The sequence below is a fragment of the Branchiostoma floridae genome, chromosome 9 (assembly GCF_000003815.2).
Source record: "Branchiostoma floridae strain S238N-H82 chromosome 9, Bfl_VNyyK, whole genome shotgun sequence".
NCBI classification, from domain to species: Eukaryota; Metazoa; Chordata; class Leptocardii; order Amphioxiformes; family Branchiostomatidae; genus Branchiostoma; species Branchiostoma floridae.
Window position 1 is genome coordinate 8,137,008 of NC_049987.1, and position 14,554 is coordinate 8,151,561.

A 14,554-nucleotide genomic window follows, 5' to 3' on the forward strand; every position below is an offset into this window, starting at 1 on the left:
GAATTTAAAGGGACAGAACATTGTTTCAGAGCCGGCAATGCATTCATTCCTGTATTTAAAACATGTACTGGTGTGGTAGAGGTGACACTAGTGTGGTAGACTGCCATCACCAACAAAGTTGGTAACGACACTCAAAGCTTCCATATTGCTGTCCCTTTTACAACTATCCAATAAGTTTCGTTTCTACAACTACAGTCCTAGGTACCTCGCAAGTGTCACTTCTACAAGTACAATTATTAGGCCACAACACAATATATTTGCTCATAGTGGTACTGTATCATAATGTTGACCATCCCTGCAGAAGAAAAAAAATCTTGTTTTTTTTCTGAAATCAGGCGAAAATTAATGCGCGCGCAGATGGCATCCATAAAATTTACCTGCTGTGGCCTAACGTAAACTACCAGCCCTCAGTCTGGTCCCAACCACCGTGGTGTTCACATCAGTGGAGGCAGGCTAATACAGATTAGCAAGTATTGGATCGCGGAGTTACTCTTCAGTTTTGAAATGTACATAAGCCAGTAGTCTTGAACAGATAAGGATGGCGACACACAATTCAGTGTAGCTTTACAAGTCAGCTTACAAACAATATAAAGCATAGCTGGCCATGGTCTGCCTGGAAGTGTGTCTCAATCTGACCCAGATACAACTTGTTGTATAGTCCTACAGAGCCCCAGTCTACACTGGTCTCTTTTGGACTACCAACTATAAATATCACCATACTTGAAGCCAATTATTACTACTACAAATGTACTAGGTATCAAAGCTAGTTGAGATGTGGGGAAGACAGTTACAAGTTGCAAAATATAAGTAGTTCAAACTTGACAGGGGCTGGTCCTTACTGAGAGACAGTTCAAACAAGGCCTTCATACAACATAATGCCCTTAGGCTCTTGTGTGAAAACAAAATGTCTTCCTGTCGTCTGCTGTAAGACCAATCCTTTGTCCTTGGTTACAGACGGGTAGAGATCTCCCACTGGGTCTAAGCCATTTATGATGCTGGGAGTATGCGATGAGTCAATTTAGCAACTGGCATCCTGGTAGGAGATAGTCTTTTATGGTCGATTTCCCTGTGAGTAGCTGTTTGGACCTTTGAAGCCCGTAGACCCAAGGACATTTATGTCCTAGTAAGACCCCACAAGTCAGAATGCCCTGTTTACACCAAGGAATATTGAAGCCTAGTCAGATTAGAATTTATGAGCATGATTGCTCAAGCTCAGATTCAAAAGGCCTATTAATCTTTTGTGACCGCTTTTCAGGGTGATTTTGTGCAGAGGTGACTCAAAGTTGAAGCCTTTAGTGCATCCTCAAGATTGTTTAATTCAAGTTGATTTTGAGAGTGATTCAAATAAAGCTTAATTGTTTAAATGTTTTAAAACATTGTTGAAGGAAACCCAAAATTTGTACATGGCCCTCCCTCAAGCCAAAAAATTTTCTCCTTGGACCAAGGAGGGACACAGTGGCCACCCAGTTTATGGCATGAAAGTTTCTTTTTGATGTGCACAGCTCTCCTTCCTTTGCCAGTATACTGCAGACTCGGGAAGAACAACTTATAAACTGCAAGGTTCCTTTCATTGAAACAAGGAGGTTTTATCAATGATTTCTCAATGATTAAACCTCCTTGATTCAAATACATCCAAAGTCAGCGATTTTTTTATTGGATTACAACCCTACTGTTGATAAAAATCAGTCTTTTAAAAAGAATTTTCACATTTAAAAAAAACGGACCTTCAAGCGCGTGGTGTAGTTCGTCAGAACCCCCAACCCCCTACTCTTCAAGCAATTTAGGATTCGGCTGTTTTTCAATGTTTTTTTAGCCGTTTTCATCAGACTTTCTATTTTGTATTTTATCTTTATCTTTACTAGTATGGCCGTCACCCAATAAATTCAGCTAACGTAAACTACCAGCCCTAAGTCTGGTCCCAACCACCGTGGTGTTCACATCGGTTCAGGCAGGCTAATACAGATTAGCAAGTACTCGTATTGGATCGCGGAGTTACTCTTCAGTTTTGAAATGCACATAAGCCAGTAGTCTTGAACAGATAAGGAATTGAAGTATGGCGACATACAATTCAGTGTAGCTTTACAAGTCAGCTTACAAACAATATAAAGCATAGCTGGCCATGGTCTGCCTGGAAGTGTGTCTCAATCTGACCCAGATACAACTTGTTGTACAGTCCTACAGAGCCCCAGTCTACACTGGCAAGTTGCAAAATATAAGTAGTTCAAACTTGACAGGGGCTGGTCCTTACTGAGAGACAGTTCAAACAAGGCCTTCATACAACATAATGCCCTTAGGCTCTTGTGTGAAAACAAAATGTCTTCTTGTTGTCTGCTGTAATACCAATCCTTTGTCCTTGGTTACAGACGGGTAGAGATCTCCCACTGGGTCTAAGCCATTTATGATGCTGGGAGTATGCGATGAGTCAATTTAGCAACTGGCATCCTCCAGGCTGGTAGGAGATAGTCTTTTATGGTCGATTGCCCTGGGAGTAGCTGTTTGGACTCCTGAAGCCTGTAGACCCAAGGACAATTATGTCCCCACAAGTCAGAATGCCCTTGTTTACTACTCTCCAAGCAGAGGTTAGGCTCCGGTTGTTTTTTAACGTTTTTTTAGTCGTTTTTATCGGGCTTTCTATTTTTCTTATTATATCTTGCTGTGTCAAAATGGGACACAACAAAAAAAAATGACAAAATAGAAAGCCTGATAAAAACGACTAAAAAAACGTTAAAAAAACAGCCGGAGCCTAACCTCTGCTTGGAGAGTACTTGTTTACACCATGGTGTCCCTTTTTACCAGGCATATTGAAGCCTAGTCAGATTAGAATTTATGAGCATGATTGCTCAAGCTCAGATTCAAATGGCCTATTAATCTTTTGTGACCACTTTTCAGGGTGATTTTGTGCAGAGGTGACTCAAAGTTGAAGCCTTTAGTGCATCCTCAAGATTCGTCGTGTATGACATGCGTATATCTAATCTCCAAGCAGATTCCTCCGGTGGTGGCAATAAAAACCGCGGTGGCAAATTTTCCCCTCTGCCGGCTGAAGTCCTTCCCCAGCTTTTGTTACTGTTTTATGCCACCGGAGGAATCTGCTTGGAGATAACGTATACCCAGGCCAAACCCTAGCGTCCTTTACATACTATCGAAGTAGAGGTTGGTGGAGAAAATTGTGACCTTTTCCTTATATGCCATCTTTCCTCGATCAGCATACCCACAAAAATTATTATCTATCATCAACTTCTGCTGAATTTCTGGAGATCTTTGCAAAATTCCACATTATTTTAATTATCTATTAGCTTTGATGTTGTCCATCAAAACTAGCGCTATGCACCCTGTCAGAACATGGACCTTTTATCGGTCAGAAACAAGTTGATTTTGAGAGTGATTCAAATAAAGCTTAATTGTTTAAATGATTTAAAACATTGTTGAAGGAAACCCAAAATTTGTACATGGCGCTCCCTCAAGCCAAAAATTTTCTCCTTGGACCAAGGAGGAACACAGTGGCCTCTAGTTTTATGGCAAGTTTCTTTTTGATGTGCACAGCTCTCCTTCCTTTGCCAGTATACTGCAAACTCGGGAAGAACAACTTTACAAACTGCAAGGTTCCTTTCATTGAAACAAGGAGGTTTTATAAATGATTTCTCAATGATCAAACCTCCTTGATTCAAATACATTCAAAGTCAGCGATTTTTTCTAGGATTACAACCCTACTGTTGATACAAATCGGTCTTTTAGATAGAATTTTCACATTAAAAAAAAACGGACCTTCAAGCGCGTGGTGTAGTTCGTCAGAACCCCCAACCCCCTACTCTTCAAGCAGAGGTTAGGATTCGGCGGTTTTTCAACGTTTTTTTTAGTCGTTTTCATCAGACTTTCTATTTTGTATTTTATCTTTATCTAAGTTTATGGCCGTGATAGCAAGTTTATGCCCCGTCCGAGACGGGGGAAACTCACTATCACGGCCAACCCCCTTCCACAGCAAACTCACTTCCTCGGCAACCTCTTTTCTCGGCACAAGAGAACATAGCCAACGTTGCAAATCGCAGACCAACGCCCCCCCCCCCAAAAAAACAGCCCTGTTCCGAAGACTAGGGGACAAATATGTGACAATGTGTGATTTTTTTTCGTGATTTTTTTAGATGCATGACATTTAATTGTTGGGCTTTTGCTACTTTTTTCAAAGACTAAAAAGTAAATCTATCCTTTTGCTGCAAGCTCAGAACCTGAAGGCTTGTGGTTTCAAGTTAACACTCCTTGTTGGTCTAGAAGGTTTATATGAGATCATAAACTATTTCTCACCCAGTTGCAACTGTATTTCACTTCTCTATAGTGTCTGTATTACAAATTAGTGCATCCATTGTGGTTGCTGGATAACATCAAGGAACAAAGAGATAATCATTAAAAGATAAATGGGGAGGTAATTATCACACTTGGGTGATAAAAAGAGAAGTGGCCTCCAAAGACCAAGGGAACAATGAAGGAAAGGCCTGGCATACAACGACGAAGGTGTACAACGAAGTCATATGTTTGCAGTCATATATTATTTCTCTGCATGCAAAAGATATACAACAGATCATAGTTAGTAAGGTCACATACAACATAACAGATCCAGGATAGACATACTCCTGCATGCACAGTAGTAAGTCTGCAATACTCCTAGCTTAATTCTTCACCCCTGCTAGGTACATACTAAGAATGTTTATTTAGGGCCAGGAGGGGCGAGATCACTAGCGTTTTCGCCCCCCTTTAGCGTTTTCGCCCCCCCCCCCCCAATACCCGCCAGTGTTTTCGTCCCCCCTAAGAACATTGCTTCTCGGAGAGTTCTCAAGAGCAACTGGTTACTACATACATTTGTATTAGGCTCGCTAGCTGGTATTATACTGCACCTGGAGAGTAAAGTATATGGTGTGTTACCTGGTACCTATATGCCACCTTATTACCTGAAGATGTTATACCTCGAAAGTCGATATTATACATCTATGAAACGGAACACGTCAGTTATATGTTTTCAATTTGTCACAGTATTTTCTCTCTTGTGCAGGAAACATTTCCAAAGCACTAACAAAAACACAAGTGAATAATAGTTTCTCATTATAAACACTATCTCTATATTTATGTATACGCGCAAATTCATATACATTGTACCTGTTGCGAAATGCTACAAAGTACCATTCATTCATTCATTCATTCATTCATTCATTCATTCATTCATTCATTCACCAGTCCTAAGAAACACGGGTAAACGCACCAGTTCCCAAATACTAGAAAAACAGTCATAATGGAGGTGCATATAACAAAATGTGCGATATTCTAATGAATACCTTATCTTCATAACTGATAAAGACATTTCATACTTCTTTTGTGGTCATTGTAGAGGCTTCATATTGGAGATATATTGGTTGCTTGAGGACAGGGGAATACAATCTTATGTCGAGACTCAAGTATAATATTGCAATAATGGGAATACAAGGGACCCAACTCTCCTTGTCCGAAAAAAACTTCAACTGTCTTAAATATCAACATGTAATGACGTTAATATTAATACTATGGATGGAGTTAGGTATCAGACTCGTGTACTTATATCATTCTGAAACTGCATTTTGTGATTTATACCAATCAACTTCTAAAATGTTAGGTAAACCTGTTTTTTTGGGGGGGAAGGGGGCGAAATCGCTAAAGGGGGGCGAGATAGGGGGCGAGAGCACTAGCTGGGGATGGCGAGATCGCTAGTGATTTCGCCCCAGGGAGGGCGAGATCATGGGGCGTGGGGGCGGGGGCGAGTTCGCTGTGACACCAGTTCATATGAGGAAGATTTCTGGTCCTATGGCAATGACAGTCTGTCCTGTTCACACGCGGACCCGGGACTCCATCAACTAGCTGTTATTTCCTCATATGCCTCCTTCTTTCTCACTGCCTCCATTTTACTTATGTTAGTATCTGATCAGAGTATCATTCCATATCAGCAGTAAACTTGACCAGCGACAAAACTCAAATGTACGATCAGGTTGTGGTTTTGAGCAGGTCAGAACATCATGACCAGCATTTAGCTTCAAAGTGGTGCAATAGACATAAAATGCCTCTCAACATTATTTCTTTTAGTCAGAAAGCAATATATGGTGTAAACATTAAGCAAAACAAGTCTTTTTACACTTTATCCATTAATGCTTATCTATAATTATGTATAATTATATATAATTATATATAATTATCTATAATCATGTATAATTATATATAATTATGTATAATGGTTATGGGGGCTAGGCATGATTATGAATAATTGTCATAAATGGTGCATATGACTATGAATAATAATCACAAGATTTATATATAATTATGTATAATGGTCATCAGCATTATATATAATCATGTATAATGGTGAAATGGGTTATATATAATTATGTATAATGGTGAAATGGTTATATATAATGGTGAAATGGGTTATATATAATTATATATAATGGTGAAATAGGTTATATATAATTATATATATTGGTGAAATAGGTTATATATAATTATGTATAATGGTGAAATGGGTTATATATAATTATATATAATGCCCAAAAATTATATATAATTATATATAATTATAGTATAATTGGACTAGTCCCAAGGGACTCATTGACGCTTTCCGCATATTCATTACACTTTGGTATGTACTCAATAAAAATATAAAGTTGATCGGGTAAAGCATTTTGGAGTTATGGACTTGAGTCCAGAATTAGAGTGTTTTTCCATAATTAAAAAGACGCCTGTTTTCTGCTTTTTTTCTACTACTTAGTTTTACATCGCACCTCTAATCAGAATCCTACACTTAGTTATTTGTGACTTAGTACTTTGCCTTTTCACTATAACTTATTTAAAACTGAAAATGCTGGCTATAAGTTTTAGTTTTTTATTTGATGTTTACCTTCTTTTTTTGCCTCCACCATAGCCCTTGTTTGCAGTGTTTTGTAGAGTCTTTTAATCATTAAGTGTATCTTAGTTTTCTGTAGATTTTTGTATGTAGAAAAAATAAAGTAGATACATAGAATTTCCTTTTCCTCTGTTTTTATACTTCCTATAATTATATTACAAGTACACAGAACAAACACTTGCAGCAGAGAGCAGATATTGCAACAGCTTTCTTAATGTGCAATACCATACTAAGCTTGTCAAGCATTTCATATTCAGTCAATGTAAGAAGTAGTATAAGACTTAAAGTTAACATTGCTACTAGCATATAGAAAAGGCTTGCAAAGAAGTGCCAGAAGAGTTTAAAGCGTGAAGTAAGGAGGTTTGATGAAGGCACTGTAAATATGTGGCCTAATCGACACAAAAATATGAATGGGAAAAAGATGAGAAAAAAAAAACAACATAAAACCTATCCTCATAAGGGCATATTGCAGCCATACAACTGCACTTGTGACCAACAAACATATGAAGTTATGCTGTAAGAAGTACCTTTTAGATGTTTAGTAAAAGCTGGATTGCTTAAGCCTTAAGGGAAAATGGAATAAACAAGGATGGAAATTTACCAATGAGTGCAGCAGCAGCAGCCACTTGTACCTTGACCTTGTGACACATTCCTTTCTTAACTTTTTGACGTCATCATCTTGTTTTCTTTCTGTCTTGCTCTATCTATTTAATACTTTGATTTGAAGTCATGTATCACTTTCTCTTCTGTGATGTTCATGTTTGTGTTGTTTTGTTTTGTTTTGTTAGATGTGACACATTTGCTGGTTCCTCCTCTGATTTTGGGTATGGCAGGTAAGCTTAAGTTTGTAATACTGAGTAGAAATGGTGGGGACTGGTGTGGACTCATCTTATGTGTGCTGTGAGCTTGCTTGATTTGTCTAACTTTATTTTCAGTCAAGGGTGATCTGAGGAGTGCATTTTCAACCCTAGAGCATAACTTTAGTTATTCTTTTTCCAAAACAAATAGCACCAGTAATTTTTTATCCTTTGATTTTTTTTGCGTAACGCTATTTCTTTGCATCTTCAAAGATGACAACACGCATCCACCAAAACCGTTGAAACAGATTTCTCCAAAATCACTTAACATTTGCAGCCATGTTTGTCTTGCTATTTGCCCATTTTTTTGTACGACATTGCCCATGAAGATGACTGAATCTGGCAATGTTTGTGCTGTTGCAGTAGTCCCACTTCCATCAGTCACCTGCGCACCCCCAGCCCACTGCACAGCAGTTCTGACGGGTCCACAGATGCCATGGACAGGCCCAGGTTCTTCCAAGATGAAAACACAGGTTTGTTGCAACTACTAACTATTAGCCATTACAATTCAAGCTTGTATATAATTTAGCAGTTGTTCTTGTCGGTTCAAAAATTGAACAAAATCGTTTTCGTTCCAGCAAATGTAGCAAAGAAAACAGTGGTTTTCTTTGTACGTTTTTGTAACTCACACAGTGTTAACTGTACCTTTCCAATGTTAGATAGTGCAAGATCACCCTTTTTTTTTTGCAAGCTTGTGGTTTTGATATCATGTTGTTTACAGCATCAGGTCTAACTCCGTTCTACAACCTGAGAAAAGAGAGTGAGAGAAGGTCCACTCTTGTCAAAGTACTGGAAGAAGATGAAGATAAGGTATGGTAGCAACGTTAGCCGTCTAGCCAGACTTTCTTTCTTTGAATCATCATTGTGATCCATGAAATAAAACAGAGACATATAAATCATCATCCTTGTAGCTAGTACAGTCCAGGGCTGTCTTTAGGTCCCAGGATAGAAATTTTCTTGTTGGGACAGAAAAAAAATTCACCTGTCCAAAAAGCTGAATATGACATCTTTGTAAGCTTAAAATGACAGATTTAACAACAAAAATTATCCCCATTGGCTCTTAAACAATGCCGGGGACGCAGCCTTAATACAGCGTAGGATTATCAATAGAACAGGTTTGCTACGATGTAATGGTTGTATATAGCAGGGTGGACTCATTCCTCAGCTAACCAACATTGCACCCTCAGTTAGACATCTGGAGCCGCAAACATGTAGTTCAGGTTTCTGAACTTTTGGTCAGCCTGCCAAACGGGTTTTGTTGTGTACAACTTATTCAGTGCCAAGAGGCTTAGCAGATTTGTTATGATGTTGGTTGTACATGTGCATCATGCATCTCTCTTCCATGTGACTCAGGTGTGTGCAAGCTGGCTGCTCAGGATAGAGCAGGACTCTGCCACCAGCGTCCGTCTTTCCAAGGTGAGAGCTTCAAGATTGTCAAGCTGTAAATGTAAGGTTGATATTCCCAGATGGTGTTTTTTGAGGTTGTCAGAATTTGAATGGAGAGAGATTGGCTGATGTTCGAATGAATGGATATACTTTTACTGAGGATGCATCAGTGACCTCCGTCAAGTAGTCAGGTAGTCTTGATATGAGGTTCAGTATGGTGAGTTTGTGGACTCAGAACTTACAGTACAGTTAGCAACTTGGTTTGAATTTGGAACTGATGAGTCACCGGAGAAATGTATAATCATTACATACATTGTAGCTTACAGCTGCAGTAATTAATTCATCTGTAACTGCACTGAGATATATTGGTAAGTTCTTCAATTCTGTGGGACAGTTGGACTTAACTACAAGATGAACTGCTTTTGTCCATAGACACACCTGGTTTACCTGATCGAGAGTCTCAGACAGTACATCAAGGACCAGGTGGGGTCTATCCTGGCCAAGGCCATAGGTGAGATGAAACAGAATTGTCTCTTGTTTCATGCTACAAGTTTAAGTTCAATTGTGAATCATCTGTGAACATATACAGCAGTTACTTCTGTAAAAGCTGTACTGTTGTGTTACACCTTAAGACTTTTGTGAAGCTGAAACACTGACCACAGTTGTAAAATCTGTTTTCCAGGCACAATGAAGCAACAGCTAGAGTTTGACTCCCAGGCAATGAATGAGGTCCAGATAGCTCTCTACATCTTCCAGGATGTTGTGAGTTAAACGTTCTAGTTTTGAAATTCTTAAGTAGCAGGTTAATTTCAGTGTCCAATAGCAACATCATTGAACAATAATTGTAAGATTACATGTACATTTTATAGTATCTGACAGGTAGTGCTAAACTGGCTTAAGTTTATTAACTACAATGATGTCTCCCTACATGTGTAATACATATAAACAAAATCGTCTGAACTACACATGTATGCACTTACTTTTTTATTTAGTAGCATTTATCTAATTTTTTTCCATATACTTACTTAAAAGGGAAATAAGTTTTGGTTGAAATAGCGCTTCTTTGTTTTTTTCTGTTGCAGGTGTTTGATTTGTTGAAGGAACACAATATCCAGCCCCACTGGATGTTTGCCTTGGATGACCTGGTGAGAAATGCTGTGCAGCTGGCCATCACATACATCCCAGGTGGGATTTCAACTTGACAATCTGTGTTTAAGTAATGATAAAGTCATCACACAGTCAATGGTCATATTTTTTGATTCTCAGAAGAATGCCAAATAAAAAATAAAAATTATTTTATGTTAACATTTGTGGAAAGACAGCAGGTGTGTAGAGACCTGTTATCCTACTAGTTTTTGTATACAGACTTTTCATTGACATCATAATAATTATAATTGGAATCCCCTGGTGCCCATATTGGTGGCATCTTTGTGTGCTTCAAGGGCATACACTGTAAACCAGCAGATGTCAGACGTCAAATGAAAAGCTTGTATAATACATTGTTAATAAGAATATCCTAAAATCATTAGACTGAGTTTGCATACACTAAATGCTGCATTATCAACTGAGCCATCACACTTGTCACCCTTTGTTGCAGACTACGCCAACCGTGCCCCACCAACATCAGCAGCAGCGGCATCGGCAGCCCCTGTCCCTCCCCACCCCCATCCCCACCCTCAGCACCACCCTCAGCACCACCAGCCTGACGGGGCCATGGCACCCTCGTCAGAGGAGGAGGGAGGGAACACGTCGGGAGTGTCCACCCTGAGCTCCACACGCTCGCATGACCACCACCTCCTGTTCGCTAACCAGGCCACTCAGCTGGCCCTACATGAGCAGGTCAGCAGGCTGCAGCTGGAGAACAGGAGGTAGGGCTTCATCATCATCATCATCATTGATCATCCTCTATGAGGTGCAGCAAGTAAAGTAGGACAGGCCTTACTGTAATTAATTAGTAGTAGTATAAGACTAGTATTTGATGGTACTACTGCACCCTAACATGGGTGGGCAGCAGTTGGCTAGTCTTCACACCACATGTCCAGATGGATCTAACACTTTCTGTCTGACATGTTAGCATAACACTTTGATTTTAAGTCTTAATGTAGAATCTTACTAAATTATGATTACAAACTGGTAAGTGTTCCTTTCGATGTTACAATTCAAACCTTACCAGCTGCAGGTAACAGAATTTCATTCTTGATTGAGGAATACAGTATAATCTTACTGGATAATTACTGCAAAGTACTGTACCGTTTGTAATATGAAGTGTATACATTGTATGGCAAATATCAAAGACTTCTACACATGTTCTACCCAGACTGCTGGAGGAACTGATGCAGAGTGAGCGACAGTACAATGAGCTGTTACACATGCAGGTGGTGGACAGGCAGCAGATGGTCAGGCATCTACAATCTGGAGGTAATTACACTGGTTCATGTATCTTTTATCCATTGATCTTGCTATGGATACAATTGGGTTGTCCCTTCACTTTATGCAATGTGCCACAATGTTCATGCAATGCACTGATGACCACGCAGTGATTTGTTTTACTTACAAGTGGCAAGATGTGGTGTTGGTTGTTGCTCCATTGAGCTGTGGGACAATCTAACATAGCTTCAGCATTGGAATCTCTCGTCAATGTTCCACAGGTTCATGTGTGTTGCAATGCACTGATGGCCATGCAGTAATTGTTACACTTTACCTTAACAGTACGATGTGGTGTTGGTTATTTGCCCTTTGTACTGTAGGATAATCTAACACAGCTTAATACCTAATACAGCATCAGGGGAGCGTTCACGGCACTCGTCAGCTGGGAGTGCCAGTGTGAGTGTGACGAGTGTCGGCAGGGCGGTGAGGAGAGATGCAGAGCTGGACAGATGGCTGGCTGACCTGGGTCTGGACACCACCGTGGCAGACAGGGTCAGTAGAAGTTCTACATCTTATCTCTAATGTTTTATCAATATCAGTTACGAAGTCTGCTTTGTAGACACCAAAGGCTTGCCATAGACTGACTCTGACTGAGCATGGCAATTACTGGTTTAACCAATGAGATAGTGACACTATGGGACTATTCTTGATACTACTGTATTTCTTGATATTCCTTGATCTTACAGTTTTTTGATGAAGAGTACAGTCTGCACGATGTGTTGGAACTGATGACCAGAGATGACCTCAGGCAGCTGAACCTCAGGTATGGTCATCATGTATCAATGCATTGAACTCCAATTTTTGTCAAAGGGCACATAATTTGCTAAAACCATAATTACCTAGCTTTTTGTTGTTATAGAATATGACAATGTAGACAAAAGGGAGACAGTTCAATTTCTAGCTGCAGGTAATGGAACCAACCAAAGGAAAGACCAATAATGTTGGCATCACCAACATGTTTTCACCATTTTTAGCATCTCACAGTTTGTTCAGAGCACTTCCTACTCCTGACAATGTTACTAATTATATACCACTTGCTACATTTTAGTGGAGTTAATAACAGTTATATGATGTTAAGTTAAGCATAATGATTACATCTCTCAACACTGACTTCAAATCTTCCTGCCTGGCTGTGTGCACAGGGGAGGGATACAGCTGCGGATCTGGGATGCAGTCCTCAAGCACAGGACTGGAAGAGCCAGCCCAGAGGAGAAGCCTGGAGATCCAGACTAAATAACTAAGCAATACAGCCAAACTGCTCAAGAAGACCACTCATACAGGTGACTCTTGAAATCTTGTCTATGTGGACAGGTGGTCACTATATATACTAGTAGACAGAATTTTCGAAAGCTTGTGTCAATGAGAAAACAAAAATTAACTTAAAGTGACCACTGAAAGTGGTTTCATTGGAAGCTAGCCTCAGTGGGAGCACTGAAATGTTTTGATGATGATGATGACATAGGCCAGGTGATCCTTGTGTAGGTCATTTGTACAGGTGGTCACTTGTACAGGTTTGACTGTGGTTTTGAAGTACTCTTACATATGATGCTTGACAATGTGATTTAAGCTACGTTTTACCCAAGAGTACAGAGCTGTAGGTTCTTAACTCAGTAACCAATGTAGCATATGTCTTGTCCTACTTGATCATGAAACCTAAGGTCATATCTTTCAACTAGTGTGTTTTGTGTTCTATTGAATTAAGAAAGTGTTATGAATGAATGTAAATACTGTGTACTGCTAGATTTGTATATAGTGTTTAAGAACTACGTTTAGCGAACGACTTTAAGACGTTTTAATGTGAGATAGGATCTCAGTGTTCATTGTCAATAAAGTCAAAGTTCAGCCAGCTATGTGAATAAACTGTAGATAAAATAATATACTCAAAGGGACAATGCTCTACAGCAAACACTCATGACAAGTGCATGAAGGTATCATTACACAATGTGATGTAAGATGATAGAATGTCTGACAAAACTCTTTTGTCAATCTCAACAAGAAAATGCATTTTGTATCTTCCAATTGAGTACATTGTAGCTCTCAATACTGAATAACATTCAGACTAGTTCATTCTGCTTTTGCTGAAGAAGAGTGATGGATGTCACTTGAAACGTCCGGAAGTAAATATCCGTTTTTTATCCAGTTGTAGAGATTGAATTGTATTTGAATATTGCTTACCTGGATGTCTAACCTTCATAAACGTATGAATAACATTCAATTTGGTCACTTGAAGTTCAGACAGGCACCAAATATCAAAAGCTATCTCTACATCTATGTCATGACATATATAGAGATAATCCTTGTAGATTTATATTAATATGCTCTTGCAGATGACTGTATAAAACTTAAATGTTACAGTACACCTTAGAAGAAGTTGAAATGAAGGGCTTGCATCATTATGCACGTCTGCACAGTTTTGAAATGACTTTCCAAATCAAAAGTAACCAGTGTCAATTTATTTGTTGGATGGAAATATGTCAACTGTAAATTGGAATCTCAGAGATAACCTACACGACAGTTCTCATGGACAGACAATATAGATAGAAGGTAATACCAGAAGATCATGAAGTGGCCATTGCTACAGCTGACATTGAGTGTTAAAGTCATGAATTGTTCGAAGATCATGGATTCTACAGAAAGCTATGTACTATTGCGCAGCAGAGTGTAATTTTGTCAATACTTCAGACAGACCTGTTACATATAGAATCACTGATGTTGCAGATGATGATCATTAAGATGTGTTAAACTTTGTAATGGATGGATGGATGGATGGATGATTGATGAAAGGACATTAAATCAGTGTCAACATTTCACATTGTATTGGCCAGTAGCAAATGTGACATTTCTTGCTAGTTCTCCATATTGTGGTGATGGGGTGTGTAGAATCATTTTTGTGATATCCCTATAATATGAATTGAGTCTGCTTTTGCCAGGATTTCAAACGTAAGCCATATAACAATTTGTGGATGATTTGGAT

General features: G+C 39.1%; 1 protein-coding gene across 15 annotated transcripts in view; it reads left to right on the top strand.

The window, feature by feature from the left end:
• Positions 1 to 12,954, top strand: part of LOC118423067 (mitogen-activated protein kinase kinase kinase 15-like) — a 54,475-nt gene extending 41,521 nt beyond the window's left edge. For 12 of the 15 annotated variants that reach the window (XM_035830990.1, XM_035830992.1, XM_035830991.1 and 9 more), the window contains 12 exons: positions 7,699 to 7,743; positions 8,131 to 8,240; positions 8,489 to 8,577; positions 9,121 to 9,183; positions 9,586 to 9,664; positions 9,836 to 9,915; positions 10,236 to 10,338; positions 10,751 to 11,021; positions 11,471 to 11,571; positions 11,933 to 12,072; positions 12,267 to 12,343; positions 12,723 to 12,954. In XM_035830990.1, coding sequence (XP_035686883.1) covers positions 7,699 to 7,743; positions 8,131 to 8,240; positions 8,489 to 8,577; positions 9,121 to 9,183; positions 9,586 to 9,664; positions 9,836 to 9,915; positions 10,236 to 10,338; positions 10,751 to 11,021; positions 11,471 to 11,571; positions 11,933 to 12,072; positions 12,267 to 12,343; positions 12,723 to 12,813 — 1,249 coding nt within the window. In that variant the 3' untranslated portion in view covers positions 12,814 to 12,954. The remainder of the gene's footprint in view (positions 1 to 7,698; positions 7,744 to 8,130; positions 8,241 to 8,488; positions 8,578 to 9,120; positions 9,184 to 9,585; positions 9,665 to 9,835; positions 9,916 to 10,235; positions 10,339 to 10,750; positions 11,022 to 11,470; positions 11,572 to 11,932; positions 12,073 to 12,266; positions 12,344 to 12,722) is intronic. The other 3 variants (XM_035830997.1, XM_035831002.1, XM_035831004.1) reach the window with 1 other exon arrangement.
• Positions 12,955 to 14,554: the final 1,600 nt, after the last annotated feature.